The following is a 21523-nucleotide window of genomic DNA, read 5'->3' as shown; positions in this document are numbered from 1 at the left end:
AGGCAGTCTAGGGATATCTGGGGCCAAAGGGTTTCAAGCATCAGGAACCGGAAGTGCAAAGGCCCTGAGGCAGAAGCAGAGAGGCCAAGTGATTGTAGTGGAGCCAAAGGGAGAGATGAGGAGGAAGTGAGGTTAGAGAAACAACAGGGTCAGGTCATGTGGGACCTTCTAGGCCTTTATAAGGACCTGGGCTCTTACTCTGATGAGACAGGGGTTCTTGTAGGGTTTGAACAAAGTGCCATGAACTGACTTATTTTGAAGATAGACTGGAAGGGACGCATGCAGATGTGACCTGCAGAGGGCCCTGAGGGAGCTTCCCCGTGGGCGGAAGGGTTGCCGAAAGCACGTGCTGCCAAGCGCGCAGCTGAGCTATGCTGCTCTGTGTGCGGTGCCGGACCCCACTGCACGTTAGCGCCGCTTCTGTATCTGAAGAAGGAAGTGGTGGGGTGTGAGTCAGTAGGAAATGCATGCACAGATTCACGAACTACATAGTGAAAATCGTGGAGGCCCCAAGAGCAGGGCCTCCGTGTAGCAGCTAGAGCGCCGGACTGCAGGAAGGGGCCTGACTAATAATAGGGCTCGAAGGTGCTTTGACCTTGTTTAACCGCAGCTCCTCCGTGGGGCCAGGAAGCTGGGTCTGCGATGTTGCAGGAGCTCCTGATGCGCCGGGAGCTGCCTCCCCCTGTCGCTCCTCTGCCCAGGTGTGTGTACGCCTGAGACTTGACCCGAAAGGGTCTCAGCGGTTTAGTGGGAGTCTGCCTCATGCTGGTCTTGGATTTATTGACAGGCCCACATGCATTTTTGGTGCTGTTTATGTTCTGTGGTAGTAATTTTACCTTCTTTTCTCTTTTCTCCAGTTAGTCTTGTAACCAGCCTCAGACTTGCCATTGGATAGCTTTGGAGACAGGAATGAAAACCGTCAGCAGGCTGGTGTGCTGTCCAGGCGATTTTTCTGCCCTTTGCACTTTATCTTAATGCCTCACTATTTCAAGGGATTTCTGTCTGTGCAGATAAGAATTGACCTTAACTCTCCCATCAAATTCAAGGCTCTCCTGATGGGGAAACTTCTAAGATCTCAGGCTAAAGGTTTACATCTTCTCTCTGCCTTCATGCAAGACGCTTTACTGGAAGTACTGGCTGATCTTCCTTCTCTGACTGGAAGCGAGAGATTTTAGAAATTCACGCATGTTTATTAACGGTTACTTCATGATTTTATCTCTTTTTTTAATTAACTCACTTTTACTCATCATTTATTTGGCTTATTATTCGTGTTTTATTATTAATAGGACTTAGAGGAAAAATGCTTCTGTAAAAGCTTATTTGAACTATAGAAGCCAAATACTTATTAATTTTCTATTTTTTCCTGACTTTGGGTTGTCAGTATGTGTGTGTGCGTGTGTGCACACACACACACACACACACTAAATTTGCTTCATTTTTTTTTTAAGATTTATTTATTGTAGAGATCATGAGTGGGTGGAGGGGCACAGGGAGAGAGAGAATCTCAAGCAGACTGTGCTCAGCACACAGCCCAACATGCGGCTTGGATCTCATGACCCTAAGATCACGTCCTGAGTTGAAATCAAGAGCCAGATGCTCAACCAACTGAGCCACTCAGGCACCCCATAAATTTGCTTCATCTTCAGTTGGTAATGTTTGGGATTTCCCTTGGGGCTATGGTTTGAGGATGTGACTGGTTAAATATTATTGTAGGACAATTTTAGCAAAGCCAAACAGACCAATTAAAAAAACAATTTTAGGAAAATGAAAAGTTAACCAGCTATAAATGTGTACCTTGGTACAGCCTTTCTGGAGAGCAGTTTAGTAATACTTATCAGAAGCCTCAAAAATGTGCGCATACTTTTTGACCCAGCAATTTCATCATGCAACTTTGAGGAATCTGTCACAAGACAGTAGTCAGATACGTGCAGATGTGCCCGTCCGGGAAACTTCCGGCCTTGTTGTTCATACTTTCCATGCTTTGGAAACAACTCAGATGTTCAGCAACAGAGGATCAGTTTAATTACAGCTCTCCCCATAGGTGGGATTACTACACAGCAGTTACAAGTCCTGAGGTTTTGAAATAGTTAATGACATGGGGAAATGTTTGTGATATATTGCTAGAAATGTTTTTGAAGATTTATAAGATGTTCATACATACATACACAAGGAGAATTCTATAAAGAACGAGACCGATAACATTCTGCATTAACAACAGTAATATTCTTGAGGACTTAATTTTCTTCTTAGTGCATTTCTGTGTTTCCTCTGTTCTCTACGCTCAAAATATTTTTGTAATCAGAAAGAAACAAATTCCATCTTAAGAAATGTTCCCATAGGGCGCCTGGGTGGCTCAGTCGTTAAGCGTCTGCCTTCGGCTCAGGTCATGATCCCAGGGTCCTGGGATCGAGTCCCGCATCGGGCTCCCTGCTCTGCGGAAGCCTGCTTCTCCCTCTCCCACTCCCCCTGCTTGTGTTCCTGCTCTCGCTATGTCTCTCTCTGTCAAAAAAATAAATAAAATCTTTAAAAAAAAAAAAAAAAAAAAAGAAATGTTCCCATATAGTGATTCAGTCCAAGAGTGTACTTTAAATTAGCCACACTAAGAAAGGTAAAACAAAATTAATATATTTTGATAACCCAAAATATCAAAACATTATCATTTCAACATGTGATCAATATTAAAAACTAAAAGATATTTACATTTATTTTTCATAAGTCTTTGAGAGCCGGTCTGTGTTTAGAACACATCTCAGTTCGGACTGGCCACTCGTCCACCACTCAGTAGTCACCGGTGCTAAGGACCTCTGTGTTGGATGGAGCAGCTGTTGAATGTTCTAATTCTGTGGTGCTAAGGTCGTTTACATGAGTGAAAGGTTTTTACTGTTCGGAGATTAAAGTATGATCTGAACTCATGAAATTTTCTCTAACTTAGCCAGGTGTAAGCATATCCCATGCTTCTAGATTTTAATAACTGTTTTTTAAAAAATCTTATAGAGAATACCAGAAATGTCGGGTCCTCAAAGGTCAACTCAGATCTGGTTGTAGTCTCGGGCCTGCTGTCAGCTGTGTGAAAGACAGGAAGCAGACAGACAGCTTCTGCCTCCTGCCTTTCTTTGTGCCTTCACTTCCCTGATAAACCCATTAAGGAATAGAATATAAGTAAGAAAAACCACCAGCGGTAGAACCCAGAATCACATTTAACTGGCTGTGTGATTGAGCTTCAGTTTTTCTCATCTGTAAAATGGGCACAGTACTGCTCACCTTACAGTGTTACAAAGTGGAAATGAGCTAATGGATGTTAAGCACTTGACACAGTATTGTTCACGTGGCAAGTACTTTAGTATGAGCGATGGTAACATGTTATTGTAGCGTCCCTGAGACAACCTCTGGATTGCTGAGAGAGCATGACTTTTGTGCATGTCTGCATCTGCTCTTAGGACACCCTGATAAGAATGGAAAGGATAGCATTTTTGTGACCTCTGTGCTGTTGTTTCCCACAGTATGCAAGGCCCTGAGCTTGATCAGGCTGGACGCAGAGACTTACTCAAGGACCGGTTTCTGTGTGTGCGTCATACACCCGACCTCAGGACAAGTCGAGAGGTGGTCTTTCTGCAGCCCATGTTAACTGCTTGTCCTGACCAATGTCTGCAGGGTTGAAAATATCATGAGATGTGTTCCTGGACCTCACCTTGCTGCTCAGGATGACCCTGAGAGATCGGCCAAGGTTGTGTTTCCTCAAATGCAATCTAGTGGCCTGATTTTTCTCACACCACTTTCCTCAACCTCTTTCCACTCTGTTATCCATTCTTCCCCAAGCCCAGCTCATTGTTGTTTGGAGTTCTGAGCCTCAGCTCAGTCCTGTTAGCTGTGAAGTGGCAGAGGCACGAGAGAGGGCCCACCCTAGGGCAGACCCTGAGAGAAGCTGGCCCTGTGGCTCTCTGAGCATGGAGCACGGTAGGAAATACATTTTACCAGTGTAGCTGCATGTGATGTGTGGGCGCCTGGAAATACACAGACACATCCGTCTGTGTGCTCAGATCTTGCTTGAAAGCAGAATTTTTTTTTTTTTTTTTAAGTAGGCTCCACACCCAGCATGGAGCCCCACGTGGGGCCTGAACGCTTAACCGACTGAGCCACCCAGGCGCCCCTAACGCAGAATTTCTATAAATCACTTGCTGCTACTATTTACAGATTATTCCGATATTTACCATTATGTTCTATTTCATTTTTTAAAAGCTCACTACATGATTTCACTGTGTGGATCCTGACTTGAATTTTGAAAGCACTGAATTAGCACATTGAGCTGTGTTACCTGTGTGTAGTGTTTATGGGATGTTCCCCCCCCTTGGAATGATACTTAGTATTTATTCTCGAATGTCTTTATTATTTACTGTACTTCGACAGGAAGGCTTCATTCCCCCTTGCGCCAGTGTTTGTCTTTAGAACATTTAGTGGATGTTTAGTCCAAGCGGATTCCAGGGTTTAGAGCCTGCCACTTGAAAGAGAAGAGGAAAAGTTGCTCCCTGCGTGGCTCCAGAAGGTGACTTCAGAAGTCTGCAGCCTGCCGGCTCTTGAGTTCTGACATGCAGCATGGATTTTCACATTACATTTGAGGAGATCTGAGGAATTCTGAACTGATGTTGAATTCCTTGTTTATTTATTTTTTTAGCTTTAAGGAGCACCAGCCTTTCCTGGGTACCCGGAAAAAGCTCAGGATTGACAGTTCACTTCTCCTGTACATTTCCTGAACCCAGAGTTTTTCTTACAGTTCTATTTCCTCGAAGTGTTGCCTTGGATTTCCTGCTGTCCGGTTAAATTTAATTTGTCTTAAACTTCCCCAGATCTCCCCCCTCCCAAGCCAAACAGTCCTCTGGACTCAGCTCTGGAGAGCTGGTTGGTGGTCTGGTTGTGCACTCTGTCTGCTTGCCCCGCTATCCACGTTTGGTGACTTCTTTCTCTTGCTATTACCTCTCATCTTCTTTGCGGGGGGGGCTTCTGACTGCTCCCCCCCACACCTGCACTGGCGCCCTCCCACCCCTGAGTCTGCAGGCAGCTGCTCCTTTCCAGACCCCCATCCTTTCCTGCTCCCTCGGAGTAAATCCCCCCTTCGCAGCTCGCCGCCTTGCCGCCTTGCCGCCCCCTTGCCACCCGCTGGCTTCCGCCGGCTCCTCTCCCGGCTAGTGGGTCGTGCCCACCACCCTCCCCTGCCTCTGATTATAGCCTGCGCGCTCTGTGCTCTGCGCTGCTTCTGTGTCCTGAGAGCTCTTGGAGCAGGCGCCACGTTTACCACCTTTGTGGTCCCCCCGCCTCCCCTGGCACTGGTCTTTGCCTGAGGGGCGTCTCAGTGTAGAACTCCAGAGGTGGCTTTCCCGGAGCCTGTTCTGGTAGTGGGGAGGCACGGTGGGGGAGGGGACTGGCCCAGGAGGCCGGCGTTCCTGTCCTGAAAGTAGTGGTGCTCTGAGGACCGGGCTGTCTGCTTGCTGCTTCCCCTTCTCACTTGTCCTCTGACCTCTCAATTAAAAGTTCTCTTCCACTTCGGTTTCAGAGAAAAACTAAGAGGAGCCATCTGCCTTTGCTTGCTGGACTCATTAACTTAAAGAAATGTATCCTGTTTACATTTCTGGCAGCATTTCTTTTATTTGGACGGTTGCCAAAGGCAAACAACTCGGCCCTAGTGGGTTTAAAAAAATAATAATATATAAAAAAAAAAAAAAGAGCTTTCCAATAGATACGCTGTTATCTGATTGGGCGAACATTCTAAACCTTAACATTTTCTTAATGTCACTGTTTCATTCTGTAGAAAAAGTTAATTTGATCTACTAGCATTTTAGATCTATCTCGGCTTTAGTATTTACTGTGGGAAGATTTTAGTAAGGAATGACTGAAAAGATTTGGTTTGATTAGGGGCTAAACTAACAACATTTATTTTGAAGTGAGATAACAGGATTTGCAAGTTTTGGTCTCCATCCAGTAAAACTGAAACCCCCCCTCCCCCAAATCTACATCCCCAGCAGACAGGGAATCTCTTCTTTGACTAGAAGTTTAAATTGCTGGATTTATAAATTGTCTTAAAAATGTGCTCTTTGAACAGTCTAAAGTGTTACATAGTATCGAGATGAAGTCACCAAACTGCATAAGACTTAAACTGTTCATATTTGGGTAACTGAATAAGATGTATGGTTCTCAAAAAATTAATACTTCCATAACATTGTTACTAAAAGAAGAGCTCTCCTTAAAGCCATTAGTGAGACAAGCAAATTGTCTTCTGCCCTAATTTTTTTTCTTTGTCTTCTGAGTGTATATGGATTTTAGGATTTTCTGGGCTTTGTGTTCCGGGAAATAGGTCTTTCATTACAAAAGAATGAGGCAAGGTGTTTTGTAGAATGCCTGCCGTGTGGTACCATCTTCCTTCTAAGACAGCAGCAGCTCTGTATGATGGTGGTTCAGTGAACCCGTGTCGTGGCAGTGCTGCCGAAGTATAGTAAATAGAATATTTCCAAAGACTTCGTGCTCTCTCGAGAAAGCAAGAAAAAGAAGACTCCAATTTTAGGCAGAAACCTCTCCTTTATCTCGATTTTTTGGTGTTCAGAACAAAGTTGGCAGAGAGTAGTTTTTCACTAGGATAAATTGTAAAAAGCAAGAGGGACCTCTTTTTTCTTGATGCTTTCTAGGGTACAGAAAGCAGACCATAGCTAACTGGCATAATTCAAAGTTCATCAGCAGTTTTGTCAATTTCCCTGGATTTTTAAAAAGAGAAATAAGGAGCCTTTTCTTCGTGTTTGGGAGCAGTTAATTTGGGCCGGTTCCAAGCTTGCCTGGGTGGCAGCGTGTGCAGGGAACACAGGCTGCTTTTGGATAGACCAGGGTTTTTTAAGCCAAACCTGTGTTCACCCCAATAATTAGGGAAGGCCTGGTCTGTGCAGTGTTGAAAGCAGGCTTGGAAATGATCACTCAGTCTTCCAAGTCCATTTTGATTCCCTGCCTTCATCTCCGACATATAAAAACGAAATTCCCCAGGGAGCAGGGGTTCCATTTCCCTTGTGAGGGAGGAGGTGCTCCTTGTGAGGCTGAACGTTCCTCCTGCGTGGAAAGGGCACTGACAAGATACCTGGTGCGCCAGACCGAATTGGCTGAGTGTGACTTGTGCAGGCTGGGCCGTCAGGAATGGGAAGTGGGTTGGTTACCTGACTTGGGGCTGGGGCTGGGGCTGGGCTGAGATCCTGACCCAGCTCTTTCGCCGGGCGAGGCATGTCATGTGCCAGGACGGCTTTGTCTGATGTGCACGAAGGTGCTGTGACCCTGTGCCTAGAATCTGACCGGAGAGATCTCTTCTACCTTCTCTGTATGCAGGTGTTTTTTTTTGTTGTGCAGCATGTGGAGAATATGAAACATCTTTGTTTTCTTGGGTTCTTGTCCTTTTGGGCAGATGGGAGTTTGGTGTGAAGTTGTCAGAGAAAGTAGGGAGATGTGAAGGACCCAGAGGCAGGAATGGGGTGCTTGGAGCCCAGAAGCAGGAGAGCTAAGGATTTATTCAAGTCCTGTTTCCCCACTGGGTGGGTTCTAACCCCCTGTTGCCACTTGCTGACATTGACCTGCACTTCAAAAGCTCACTTGGAGACCCATCCATCTCGCTTTTCCTACTGGCCCCTCGTAAACCTTCCCTTTCCACGCCACAAAATTGGAGCATTTATTGTCTCGGCTGCTGGTTAACTTCTTAAAAAACTTTTTATTTTGTTTTTTTGTTTTTTTGTTTTTTTTTTTTATTTATTAGACAGAGAATGAGAGACAGCACGAGAGGGAAGAGGGTCAGAGGGAGAAGCAGACCCCCCGCTGAGCAGGGAGCCCGATGCGGGACTCGATCCCAGGACTCCAGGATCATGACCTGAGCCGAAGGCAGTCGCTTAACCAACTGAGCCACCCAGGCGCCCTAAAACTTTTTATTTTGAAATAATTATAGGTTCTCATGAACTTGCAAAGATGATGGGGAGCGGTATCACACAGTTTCCCCTAGTGGTTACGTTTTCGAGAACTGCAGTGCAAGCTCACCATCAGGAAATCGATGCTGGTGCTGTGTGTGCGTGCATGTGCGTGCGTGTGTGTGTGTATGTGTGGGGGGGGAGGGAGGGAGAGATTCTGTGACGAGCTCTCCCACGTGAGGGTCTGTGTAGCCAACACAGCTCAGCTCCATCACCTCCAAGACCCTATCACTGCCCTGGCACAGTCACCTGCCCCCCTGCTTCCCCTGCCATCCCCAGTCCCTGGCAGCGGCTAATTTGTATCCTATCTTTATAACTTTGCCACTTCAAGAATATTCTATAAATGGAACCACATAGTATGTGACCTTTTGAGATTGCCTTTTTTACTCTGCATAATTTTGAGATCCACCCGGGTTGTTGCATGAATCAAGTGTGTTCGTTCCCTTTTACTGCCGGGTCCTATTCCATAGTACGGAGGCCCCCACAGAGTGTAACCATTTCTCTGTTGAGGGGCTTCAGGGTTGTTGCAAATAAAGCTGCTCTGGGCATTCTTGCACAGGATTTTGTGAGGACATAAATTCCCATTCCTCTGGGTTCAATGCCCAGGAGTGAGATTTCTGGATTGTATGATAAGTATATGTTTAATTGTTTAAGAAACTAGAAAACCGTTTTCCAGAGTGGCTGTGCCCTCTCGCAGCCCCATCAACGATGCATGAGACAGGAAATATCTTTGCGTCCTCACCCCCATTTGGTGTCCTCACTGGTTTTGTTTTAGCTGTTTTAATAGTGGGTAGTGATACCTTGCCGAAGTCTTAACCTGCTTCGCCCTCACCTGCTTACTTGCTGTCTGTGTGTGCTCTCTGGTGAAACATCTCTTCATACCTTCTGCCCATTTTCTAACTGGATTGTTTTTCCAGCTGTTGAGTTTTGAGTGTTCTTTATATATTCTAGATAGAAGTCCTTTGTTAGAGATGTGGTGGGTTGTTTTGTTTTTTTTTTTTCCAGCCTCTTAAGAGTCTTTTGCAGAACAGAGTTTTGATTTTTATGAAATCCAGTTTATTGATATCTTTCTTTTATAAATCAGGCATTTCGTGTTCTGAAAACTGTTTACCAAGCTGTATATGCTGACCATTTTCTCCTATGCTGTAGTTTTATGTTTTTTGTTTTTGTTTTTGTTTTTAAGATTCTATCTATTCATTTGACAGAGAGAGACACAGCAAGAGAGGGAACACAAGCAGGGGGAGTGGGAGAGGGAGAAGCAGGCTTCCCGCTGAGCAGGGAGCCCGATGCGGGGCTCGATCCCAGGACCCTGAGATCATGACCTGAGCCGAAGGCAGATGCTTAACGACTGAGCCACCCTGGCACCCCTATAGTTTTATGTTTTGAGTTAATTCTCCAGTGTCATTTGTTGAAAAGGGTATTCTTCCTCTGTGTAATTGCTTTTGGATCTTTATAAAAATCAGCAGGCCATGCTTGTGTGGGAGCATCGTTGGGTTCTCGCCTTTGTTCAGTTGACCTAGGTGTCTGTTCCTTCACTAAATCCACACAGTCTTGATTATTATAGCTGTATAGTAAGTGTTGAAATTGAGTGATTCCTTTCACTTAGTTTCTGTAAATTGTTTTAGCTAATCTAGCATCTTTCCATAAATTTTAGAATAACTGTAACTACACACACACATACACACACACACACACACACACACATAGAACACACACCATATCCATACCTATAAAAGATCTTGCTGGGATTTTATAGAAATGGTGTTAAACTTGTATATCAATTTAGAGAGAATTGATGTCATTACTATTTTAAAGCTTCCAATCCATGAACATGGTATGTTCCTCCATTTAATAGGTTTACTTTGATTTCTTTCATCATTTTGTTTTCAGCATACAAGTCCTGTACATGTTTTATAAGATTTATACTCTTTTAGTGATTGCTAATAATATTGCATTTTAAATTTCAATTTCTACATGTTCATTGCTAGTAGACAGTTGACTTCTGTGGGTTGATTTTTACGTCCAGTGACCTTGCTGAATGAGTTCACTTGAATTCTAGGAGGCTTTTTTGGTAGGTTCCTTGGGATTTTCTACATAGATATCATTTCATTTCTTCTGAAAGTAGGCTTAGTTTTATTTTCTCTCTCTCTCTCTGATCTTTACACCTTATATTTCTATTCTTTATCTTACCGTACTGGCTAGAACTCCCAATACCATGTTGATTGGCACTGCTGAGAGTGGGCATCCTTGTCTTGTTCCCAGTTTTGGAGGAAAGGATTCAGCTGTAGGTTTTTGTCTGTTTGTTAAGTTAAGGAAGTTCTCCTCTATTCCTAGTTTTCTGGGTGTTTTTATCATGAATGGGTGTTAGTTTTTTTTAATTCCTAGGTCTTTCTCTCTAGCTAGATTCTGAGTTTCTGGAGATCAGACTCTGCTTCATAAACATTTTGTTTACCTGCAGTGCCCAGCTTGTGCTTTTCCCGGAGTAAGCATTGAACTCATGCTTGTGGATCAGTACAAACGGGCCTGGTTACTGATGGCACGTGCGTGTGGGTCCTAAGGAGGGAACTCACAGGAACACCTCTCACCAGCAGTCCCGATCTGCTAGGCCTGGAGGAGAGATCCTAGCTATTCTTTCTGGTCCCCGTTACCATTTGACTCGGTGGTTTCAGGCAGAAATGGAAGTTGTCGGCACCAAACTGATGCTGCAGCAGAGATACAAGGAAGGCAGAGACCTGAGGAGTCCTCTCTGACCCAAGTGTTGGAAGTGAAACTTTTTAGGGTAACTGCCAACTAAAAACCACTGAGTTGTACACTTTAAATGGGGGAATTGTATGTTATGTGACTTATATCCAATAAAGATGTTATTTTTTTTTTTAAAAAACAAGTGCCAAGTGGGCAGTGAAGTCTGGGATTTTCTGTGCCAGGGGGTGAGTTACTGCTCCCAGTCGTTTGGGGTCTGAGCCCGTGAAGGCTTTTCCAGACAGGCCCCCTGCTGCTCTTCGCCCACCGCAGTATTCACTGGGTCCCCTCAGAACTTAGAAACTGGCTTAGGTACAGTATTGCTAATTCGGAAGCACTAGCCTAAGAGCGATGAACTGGACCTACTTCCCGGTGGGACCAGATCTCCCGCAGTCTGGACGCTTCTGCTCCTGTACTTAAGGCGAGTCCGTGAGGTAAGAATGGGGCCGGAAGTACTTTAACAGTGAGGAACTAAGAAAAAATGAAAACGGGTGCCTGGGGGGCTCAGTTGGTGAAGTGTCTGCCTTCAGCTCAGGTCGTGATCTCAGGGTCCTGGGATGGGGTCCCGCATTGGACTCCCTGCTCCGCGGGAAGCCTGCTTTTCCCTCTCCGTCTGCTGCTCCCACTGCTCCTGTTCTCTCTCTCTCACTCATGTTCTCTCTCAAAATAAATAAATAAAATCTTTAAAAAAATAATGAAGTTTCTCATTATCACTAGCAGTGGTGGCATTAAATCGAGGATGTGCCCCCCCCCCAGCTCCTGTTTTGGGGGGACGGGCAGGCCGCTCGGCTTGTGGTGCATTTCGGTTTTGTCCTGTTTCCCGACTGCTGGCCACTCTTTAAGCTGAAAGAGGCGCTGTGTCCTCCTGGTGTGGAGGAGCTGCCAGGTTTCAGCGAGTTGAGACCTGGGTGCCTTGACGAAGCGAACCAAGAGCAGATCCTGGGGGATGGCCTGGGAGTTTTCTGCTTGATGACAGTCGATGCCCGTGCAGAGGCTCTCTGTTGTGATGTCGTCTTGGAAGCACAATTAAACCCTTTCTGTGTCTTTTATCTCGCAGGGCTCAAGGGTTCTTGTTGATGCACGAGACAAGCTTGGCATTCCGTGGCAGTATTCGGAAAATGAGAAGCACGGCATGTTCCTCCTGGCCTTTGAGAACAAGGCGGGGCTGCCTGTGGAGCCCGCCACCTTCCAGCTGTACGTCCCCGCGCTGAGCGCGCTCTGGAGGGACTCCGGCATCAGGGAGGCTTTCAGCCGGAGGAGCGAGTTCCAGCTGGTGAGTGGTGCGCAGGCCCCCGGGCGGCACGGTTGTGTTTTACGTGGCTGATTGGACCTTCGGTAGAAGTTCCTTAAAACTGTCAAAGTACCAGCCAGCTGCGCGTTGCTGTAAATCCTAACATTCAGCAACAACAAAAACACATAACGGAAGCGAATCAAGCTATTAAATGGTTTAAGGGGGCAACGTGAATTCAGTCTGGCTGAGTCAATGTTTTGTTCAAGGAGTACAAAGGATTCTCAAAATACTAAAATTCAGTGTAACTCACGGAGCTCAAAGTGTTTAGGCCTTATTCATAGTAGGAAACCACTGTCTCCTGAGAGCCGCTTTCCAGCTTGTACCATGTGGCTCCTGGCCAGTCGTGACTGTGTGCAGATCAGCACCTTGGGAGCGAATCTGAACCTTCCCAGTTGCTCTTTTTGGATTCTTTCCTTTGATTTTAAAGTCTGAAAGTTTCGAAATGCCTGGTCGTCTCTGTCATTTAGATTCATCTAAGATATGCCTGTTGGCATTTTGGCTTTTTCCTCAATGTCCTTTGTTCGCCGTAGACGGAGTATCTGGTCTCTGCTGTCCCTGGCACAGTGGTTCCCGCCCGCGCCATCCACGCCCGTCCACGCCCAGGGGCTCCGAGCACCTGGGACTCCCATGCCGTCTGCCCCTGGGAGCTGGGACCCCGAGTTTGGAGCCATCAGTCCCCTCCTTTCTTAGAGTTTTGCCATAATATGTACTTTTCAAGTTTTCTCTATTTTCAAACTTGATATAAATGGCATATAAACTGTGTATATTCTCCTGTGACCTGTAGGTTTGAGATTGATTCATGTTGCTGGTGTGGCTGGGGTTCCTTCATTTTCACTGCAGGAATAAATCAGGGGGGTCCGTTCTCTCTGTGCTGTGGCCTTTCTTGTGTGTCTCCCGACATACGTGTGCAGGGGTTTCTTCAGGACATGTCCCGTGTGAACAAGACTGCCTGGTCATTGGGCACATAGACCTCCGAATAGACAAGATCTGTCCGATCATTTTCCAGAGTGGTTGTAGAGAGTCCCTGTTGCTCTCATCCTTGCTGATACTGAGGGTTACCCAACTTTAAAAATTGTATTAGTATCTCCTTATGGTTTCATTGAAATCTCCCTGATGATATTCATCGGCTACATGTGTTTTCTGGGCTATGCCTATTCATGATTTTACCAGTTTTTTTTAATGAGTGATTTGTATTGGAGGATCCTGCGGATGGTCTGCCTGGTCATTTTTTCCGTCCAGTTTCCATATGCTCTTCACCCTGTCTCTGCTGAGGCTGACCTCTTAAAGAGATGGAGTAGGGCTGTCAGTGCCAGGAGATGGGTGTGGAGCCGCACGGTGAATGAAGCTACAGACCCCAATCTGGTTCCATCGTTTTCCCTCGAGGAGCTTTCCCAAGTCCCCAGATCCGGCTCGGGACCCCGCACAGCCTCAGTCGTCACTCTCCTTAGTCTCCAATCTGTGACCGACCTCTGTCTTATCTTGGTTTCCGTGACCTCGACACTTAGGGAGCACTGGCCAGTTATTTTGTGGTGTTTCTATTTGGGTTTCTCTGGTATTTCCTCATTGTTAGAATGAGATGATGCGTTTTTTGGCAGGAAAACCACAGAAGGGATGATGTACCCACTCAGAGCATCCTTTCAGGGGTTCAGCTCCTGGTGACGTGAGGCCGGGCTTGCAGGGTCTCTGCTGTAGAGTTACTCTCGTTCTTGTTACTGTTAAGTATTTGGAGACAATGCAGATATCCTGTTTCTCCTCAAGCTTTGGCTCGTTTTAATATCCACTGGCGGATCTTACAGGTGACATTTTTATAACCCTTTCTCATCTTCGCAGTCTTTTTCAAGTTAACTTTAAAAATTAAGGTGGGAGAGTCAAAAGAATGAGAGGGTGTGGCTGTCCTGGAAAAAAATCTTAACCTTCTAAAGGGGGGAATGTCAGAAACAACCAGGGAATACAACATCTAAGTGTGAATTTGGGGTTTAAGTCTTTCTCCCTGTAAACGGATATGTTCTAGGAGAGAAGGCGGAAATCGCTACCACCGATTGAGAATTTACTGAAGAAGCCAGTGTAAACCTCCAGAGCCGATTATTTACAACTCGTGTTGAATAAGCATTCGGCCTGGGAGGGTGGTGTGCTGGGGCAGTTTTGCCAGACTTCTGTCTGCTGGTTCTGTTGCATGCTGTGTCCTCAAGCTGGAAGGGACCTCCCAGCTGAGTACCAAAGCCTCGTGTTGGTACAGACCGGGAAATAAGCTGGAGAGGTTATGGTTTGCTCAAGGCCGTGTCCTCTTAATTATCACCACGATGAACTCGAGCCTCAGAAGCCAGTCTGCTTGTTTCCCCATTCATTTATTCATCCAGCGTTTACGGAGCACCTCCTGTGTGCTGGACACTGTGTAGTATGCTGGGGATGCAGCAGCGATGAGACCAACCATGAGTCTGTCCCCGAGAGCCTTTAATCTAGACTTGGCCTTGGTGTGGGGTTCAGGTGAGGCTGCCAGAAGGTGGATATCGGTGTCTCTGTTTCTGTCTTGTGCCCCCACAGCCGGGCTCTCTGAAGACCTGGTGCCTGGGAGGTGTACGTTCCAGGGAGCTGGCTACCCTTCAGGACTGTCCTCACCAAGGGCAACAGTGACAGTGGGTTTGGTTCATTGGGTAGTTAGGTACGTGGGTGTTTGTTATTCTCATACTTGATACTTTTCTATAGGTTTCCTTTTATTTTAAAAAATTAGAGCATTTTCTTAAAAGAGGTGGGCAGTAGGCCTTCCTAGCCCTCGTTGCCGAGGAGTGCAGTTACGGCCAGCCGTGAGGGGTGCGAGCATCGTCGTGCGGCATGATCAGCCCTCCCCTGCCCCGTCTGCAGCCCATCCCTCACCTCTCTTCTCTGTGGATCTTTCTCCTAGTGTCAGAACCTTTCCAGGGTGATGCTTCATCAACTTGTTTTTTGCTTTTTCTCTCCTCCCCTGGTGACCAGCCTTTGACCATCTCTCAGTGGAGAGATCCAGCAGCTTTGAGAATTGCTGTCAGCCAGGTGTGAGATTTTTTTTCCTGTTCCCTCTGCCCTCTGGGTTTTACTTTACCATTCCAGGCAGAGGCAGAAACAAAAAGGGGAGGAAGAAAGGCCAAGTCTGGTGACTGCCTTGTGAGGGCCCTTTCTCCTTGTGGTGAGTAGGGTGGGTGTGCAGGGCGGGAGTCTTCCTGCTCCGGAGCGGAGACGGCTGTGCCCTTCTGTGTGTTCGCGGACGTCGGCTGCCATTCATGTGCAGAATTCGGTACAACCTCCTGCAGCTCAGAGAAAAGGAAGGAAGATAACCGACTACGTTAGACCTCGTCCTTCAAACCGCGTTTGAGGAAGACACAGCAAGACACTAAACCGAAAGGTTGTTCTCGTAGGTGTAACGAATATGAATATTGTCTACTTCTATGGCCTTTCTCTAATAAAAGAGAAGTTTGGATTTTTAAACGTGTCTTGCAAATTATGAACTAATTAATCTACTTGTAATATTGAATATGGATAATATTTCCACAGTTGGTCTGCTTTCTGTTACACCTTTGAATTTAGGGTCTCGTTCATCAGAACGGTACAGCGTAGGTGTGCCCGCGGTCGTCTGTGCATAAGTCCTGCACGGATAGGGCCCATGGGTTTGCACGTTGTAGTCCTCCTCGCTGGGCGTGCGGCCGGTGGACTTTCAGCCCTTTCTGCACGCCAGGCCCTTTGCTAAAGTCAAGTCCCATTTATTCTGAAAGCTGGTACGCAAACAAATGATAGCAGTAAAATGTGCCGAGAAATATAAATGAGGCTACATTAGGGTTAAAGGGAGAAAATGGGCAATTCTAACCTGGCAGGTAGCAGTCAGGGGAGATGTTTTGGAGGAGATTTGTAAAAATGAGGTAGAATGAACCACTGGGGATGGTTGGCAGTGAGGTGGCAGAGGGGGCGCTGCAGATGACATGCGGGGCCATGAGGGTGGCAGGGAGACGCTCTGTGCCTTCCGTGGCTCTGCCCCCTTCTCTGTGCTCGGGCCATTCAGGCCTAGCTTCCCTACCAGCTTTGCTGCTGGGGGGGGGGGGGGCGTCTTTTGCACAACTCTTTGTTAAATAGTTAATGCTCATCTTCATCTTCATTGTCGGACATTTACGACTTGGTGTTACTCTAGGTCAGGTGTACCGTTTCCTGGCTCAGAGGACTGGGCAGTAATCCTGGGAGTTGGGTGCCTCACGTGCCTTCCCGTGGCGTCTGTGCAGAGGCTGGGGCGACCACACAGTAGGTGTGCTGCACACACAGGACAGCTCACATGGATTGTGAATCACTTTTTACAGCCTTTTGGTTCTTATTTCCAAGGGGCAGGGCCTTGTGCTTTCTTGAGACTGCCTTCCTTCCTTTGCTTTGGAAGATGGGACCGAAGGCTCAGTTCAGAGGAGCAAGTTTCTGTGGACTGCGCAGGGTTTCTTGATTCCTGGGAATCAGATGATTCTGCTTATTACACAGAATGACTTTTGTTTCCCCGTTACGTTTCAAGGAATCGCATCCCTGTAACCTTACCAGAGATTGCTAGGAAAGGCTGGGTGTTCGGGCTGAATTTTAGGTGTGGAGGACGGTGGTTCGTCACAGCTGTGTGGGTGGATGCTGTCTCCTTAGAAGCCGCTGAGTGTGACGTCTTAAGAGGGGAAATGACCCTGTGGCTTAGGGAGTAGCATGCTGACTATAAAAAGAACCACTGGAATCGTCGGCCTAGCACCTGACATAAAATCCGCATGTGTCAGACTCCCAATTTGGTGGCGCCTGGGGCTTCAGAAGTATTCCAGCTTGATTGCTAGGCAGAGTCTGGGTTGGCTTTGCCTGGTCGCCTGCTCCTCCCGTCCCTCTCCCCAGTGGTGCGCGCTTATTAAGGGCCACAAGAACATGGTTTACGAGTTCTCGGGCTTGGAATGCCTCATTGGGAAAGCTCCGAGATAAAGTAGTGCCCCCGTTCTCCTTTGCATTTCCGAAACAAACATCCGTTGGGCCGGGTGGTAGTTATATCATCTGAGAAAAGAATGAACCAGTCCCTTTTCAAAAGGCTGGCGCCACAGGTTCACGTCCCTGAGCTTGCTCAGTGGGCCTCTGAGACCCCCGAGGGCAAGGCCAAGCGGAAGATGAGGCCGTCTGTACCTGCAGTCACTTTGTAGCTCTCCGTGAGTGCGCGTGAATCAAAGGGCCTGATCCCAGCAGCACAGTGTTCTGCACCCAGCTCCGTCCTTCTGGGAACAAATGCCCTCCGTGATGGCGTGGCTGTTGTTTTGAGCCATACGGGAAGGGTTCCCTGGAAACTGGTGGATTAGGAATAAGACCTGAGGTCGCAGCATGCCCGGCAGGTGACAGATTGCATCTGCAGGCTGTTTGGGGAGGACACAGGCGTTTTCCACTGAGTCTGGGGAGGCCCCGTTGCTCGTCTGGCTGTGTCTCGGCCTGCCTGAGTGCCGCCCAGGCACCTGCCGTTCACTGGACTCCTTCGCTCTGTCCTCTTCTCTCTGCCATTAGGATGCCCTGTAGTCGTGATTTTTCTAAATGCTGTAATCGGAGGTTTTAGACTAGAAACCCCCAGCAGGTGCGGTGAGCACAGTGCCTTTAAAGTGAGGTGTTTCTCATGGTGCAGGTGGGGCATTTCGGACTCTTCCTGCTTCCCAGCGATGCCGGAGTACCTGGGCATCTGCTGCTGCTGTGACGTGCGGTGGCAGAAAACCCCGAACGGGAGGGCCTGTCTCCCCTTCTCTGGTGAACAAGTCCCGGGACAGCCAGTCCAGCCATGGGGGGGCGGGCCTCTCTCCAGGCCCTTCGCAGGGTCCTGCTGTGGGGCTCCTTTCCTCGGCTTGAGCCCCAGCCAGACAGCAGGAGGAGGGTGCAAAGGAGCGGCCCACCCTCTTCCTTTCAGGGCGACTTCCTGCAAGCACCACCAGCCGCGTCCTCGTAAATCTCCTCTGGGAGCCGAGTCCCATGGCCACACCTACAGGGGAGGCTGCTGCCTGTGGGCCCTCCTGGCCTGGTGTTACTGAGGCAGAAGCCCAGAAGGGCCCCAGGCCGGGCCGGTAGCCAGCAGCCCCTGCCAGAGTCCCTCTGGGACCTCTCTGCCTCTAAGATGATTGGGGGCGGGGGTTAGTGCTCAGTGGGGAGCCCCAGGGAGGGAGAGTTGGGTCTCTAAGTTATTTTCACTTTCCTTTGTTGGGTGAGGAGATGGTCGTAATAGCACATAATAGGACACTCTAAAGTATCCTCTGCTGGCTAATGGAGATACCTCGCAACTGTGTTTTCCATCTTGTGTGTCCTTCTGAATTCTATGGAATTCATTCCTTCAGCAAATATTTGTGGAGTAGCCACCCTGTGTCCTGGGGAAGTAGCAGCAAACAAACAACATAAGGAGCTGACTTTCTGATAAGAGGAGCCAGTCGATAAATTAGCAGGCGTGCGTGTGTATGTGCGCACACGTGCCCAAGGGCGTGTACTGTGTGTGTTAGAGGAAAACATCAGGGAACTGGGAGAGTGGGGGGGGGGGGGAGCCTGCTTCGATGAATAGTGATCACAGGGTGGGGGTTCTGTAGCATAGTCTTGGTTCTCCCCACATTTGTGCTCCCTCCCATCATGGTAATCGAGTTGAGAGTACTGCCCCAGAGCCAGGCTACGTATTCTACTCTCTCCATGGTCTGCTGTAGCCTTGGGACTCTGTTCTGAGTCTTGCTCTTAAAGTGACTGGGCAGGTCTGCCCCAGCCCCTCCATCTCCCCGTAGGCTGCTGACCCGTGCCAAGAACCTGGGTGGTCAGCACAAGCCCACAGTGGAAGTGATAATACAGAACATGGCAGAGGCACCTGGGCCATATTGTTGAAGCGTCTGTGTCTGGGCTGGGAGCCCGGACTCCTGTAGCTTCCCCGAGTGGCATTTGAGAACCCTGAAGGAGGTGGGAGAGCAGGCCTTGTAGGTGTCAGGGGAAGGGGGAAGTTTCCTCGCTGGGAGAGTGACCAGTGCAAAGGCCCTGGGGTGGGGTCAAGTTTTGTGTTCCAGAGCCCAGTGAGCAGGTAGGGTAAAAGAGACAGGTTCCCAGAGCAGAGGTATTTATGTGGTTTGATTTACATTTTAACAGGATTGTTTTGGCAGCTGTTTCGATAATAGAAACAGGGAGGCCTGTTTGGAGGCTTTTACAATAATCTAGGTGAGAGGATGGTGGCTCAGATCAGCATGATCATGGTGGAAGCGATGAGAATTGGTCAGGTCTGTGTCTTAGAACTGGAGAGGAATTTGGAAGTCCTCTGGTCTCACTGCCCATCCAGCTTAAGGATTCCCTTGGCGTTAGCCCTGTGGCTGATACTGAGCCCAGTATTTTATTTTATATGTTAAATTGAGACCACTGTTGGAGAGTCCCTTTCTCTTTGTGAGTGACTTCCGGGCCACCTGTGTGTCTGGAACGGCCCCTGGAGCCCACACAAGTAAACCTTGTGCTCGTGGTGTCTGTGTCCAAACGCGTCCCGCCGTCCGTGCTCACTGCCAGGGACACGCGTCAGACTGCACGTCCTGGTCTTTCTGTGAAGGTCAGTCACCCTTCATTTCCTGAGGTCTCAAGATCGGGAGTGCCAAGAGTGAAGATCTCGGGCAGTGGAGGGCAGGTTACAGCAGCTTAGAGACCCACACGCCCCCAGGTGAAGCATCAGCCCCTCCTGTCCTGCTGGGGGAGCAGTGGGGTTCCCAGGTGTTCCATTAGTGTGGAATTGGGCTCTAATTAGCAAACACTGAAGTCAGCAAACAGCCCCTTTCTCCTGTTCCTACCGTGCGTACCTTCTCATGCTGTGCAGCAGAGGACCTCCCCGTCCCCTCTGCAGTCCTGGGTTTATCTCCAGCCATGCTAGTTTTATTCCTCTTAAATTTTTACCAGCTGAAAAGTGGAACAATTCCATGATTATTAGTTCTTTTCTTGCATGCATTAGCCATTTATAGTAATTCTGTGAGTTGCCAGTGATACCCTTTACTTCCTTTCCTCTTTTGGGAACAAGTTTCTATTGATTTATCTAGTCTATTACTAGGTGCTTATTTTGGTATCACACCTTTTTTTTTTTAACTTTATATTTTGAAATAATAAATTCACGGGAAGTTGCAAAGATAGTGCAGAGAGGTCCTTACGTCCTTGGCCCATTTTCCCATGTGGGTAGATCTTACATGACTCCAATATAATAAGAAAACCATGAAATTGACATTGGTGCAGCGTGTGTGTGTGTGTGTGTGTGTGTGCGTGCGTGTGCGGCTCTGTGTCCCGGGTAACCGCCCCTGGAGTCAAGACACGGAATGAACTGCTCCATCACTGCAGAGATCACCCTCGTGCTGCTCCTTCTTAGTCACACGCCTCCCTTCCTCCACCACCCCTGCCCCTGGCAACCGCTGATTTGTTCTCCATCCCTAAAGTTTATCAGCTTGCATGAATGCAGTCATAGTACGTGGGAACCTTTGGAGGCTGACTCTCGAGATGCCCATTTATTTCTGGGTAGTTCTTCCTGGTCTGGAGGCGTCACAGGAACTACAAATGTGGCCAGATACGCAGTTACAGACACGTATCTATGTACACATATATGAAGAATCATCATCTGTATCTTAGAAGAATAGCTCAGGAATGGCAGAGATTAGTGAATAATTTCTAGAGAAAGTGGAGTTCTATTTCAGGTCCTAGGAGATTAGAAATTAGTTTCGGTTTGGTACCGCGTGCGTGTGTGTGTGTGTTTAACCTTTCAAACTAAGTTAACTTTTTTTTTTTTTTTAAGATTTTATTCATTTATTTGTCAGAGAGAGAGAGCACAAGCAGGGGGAGAGGCAGAGGGAGAGAGAGAAGCAGGCTCCCCACTGAGCAGGGAGCCCAACATGGGGCTCGATGCCAGGACCCTGGGATCATGACTTGAGCCTAAGGCAGACGCTTAACCGACTGAGCCACCCAGGCATCCCCTAAGTTAACTTTAATAGTGTGATTCGTAGGGGAAAGTTCAGTCTCCTTAAAACCAACTGTTCATGTCAAAGGGACTTGAAATTCTCTAACCAAATCCTCCTATTTGATACTGAGACAGTTGGAGGCCTGGGTGTTGAAGAAATTTGCCTGTGGTGACGCAGCTAATGAACAGCCTGGCCGGATTACAGTGCAGAGAACCCCAAGTAGCTCCAGCCTTTGAAGGCCCGTCTGGGTCCCGATCCCAGTGCTGGAGGGGGCGGGGCACGCTGAGCTTTCCTCCAGGTGGCTCTTGCCGGAGGACACAGAAGCAGGAAACAGAGTTGTGCTATTCTTGGATCGGGGGCCAGTGAGAAACTTACGTGTTCCTGCTCACGGTGTTGGCCTTTCCCCTTCATTTCATTAATCATGACTAGTATATACTTACCGCTACAGCCTGCTCCTTTGGGGGAAAGATACGAAGTGTTAAGCATTTTAACGTAGATCCCTGTGAAGACCGTCGCCCTAAAGCTCTGCCCCTGGAGGTTTGTAAGCGGGTGACATGACGGTCCGGGTGGAAGTGCGGTAT

The 21523-nt window shown here is 47.8% G+C and overlaps 1 protein-coding gene across 1 annotated transcript in view; it reads left to right on the top strand.

Annotated features, from left to right (window-relative positions):
* The window catches only part of GNA12 (G protein subunit alpha 12), a 110001-nt gene that overhangs the window by 33749 nt on the left and 54729 nt on the right, over window positions 1–21523 (top strand). Inside the window, exon 2 of the mRNA XM_032394007.1 lies at window positions 11773–11988. Coding sequence (XP_032249898.1) covers window positions 11773–11988 — 216 coding nt within the window. The remainder of the gene's footprint in view (window positions 1–11772; window positions 11989–21523) is intronic.

The sequence above is a fragment of the Phoca vitulina genome, unplaced genomic scaffold, assembly GCF_004348235.1.
Source record: "Phoca vitulina isolate PV1807 unplaced genomic scaffold, GSC_HSeal_1.0 scaffold79, whole genome shotgun sequence".
NCBI classification, from domain to species: Eukaryota; Metazoa; Chordata; class Mammalia; order Carnivora; family Phocidae; genus Phoca; species Phoca vitulina.
Note: the sequence above shows the minus strand (reverse complement) of the source record. Positions and strands in the feature narration are given on the sequence as shown.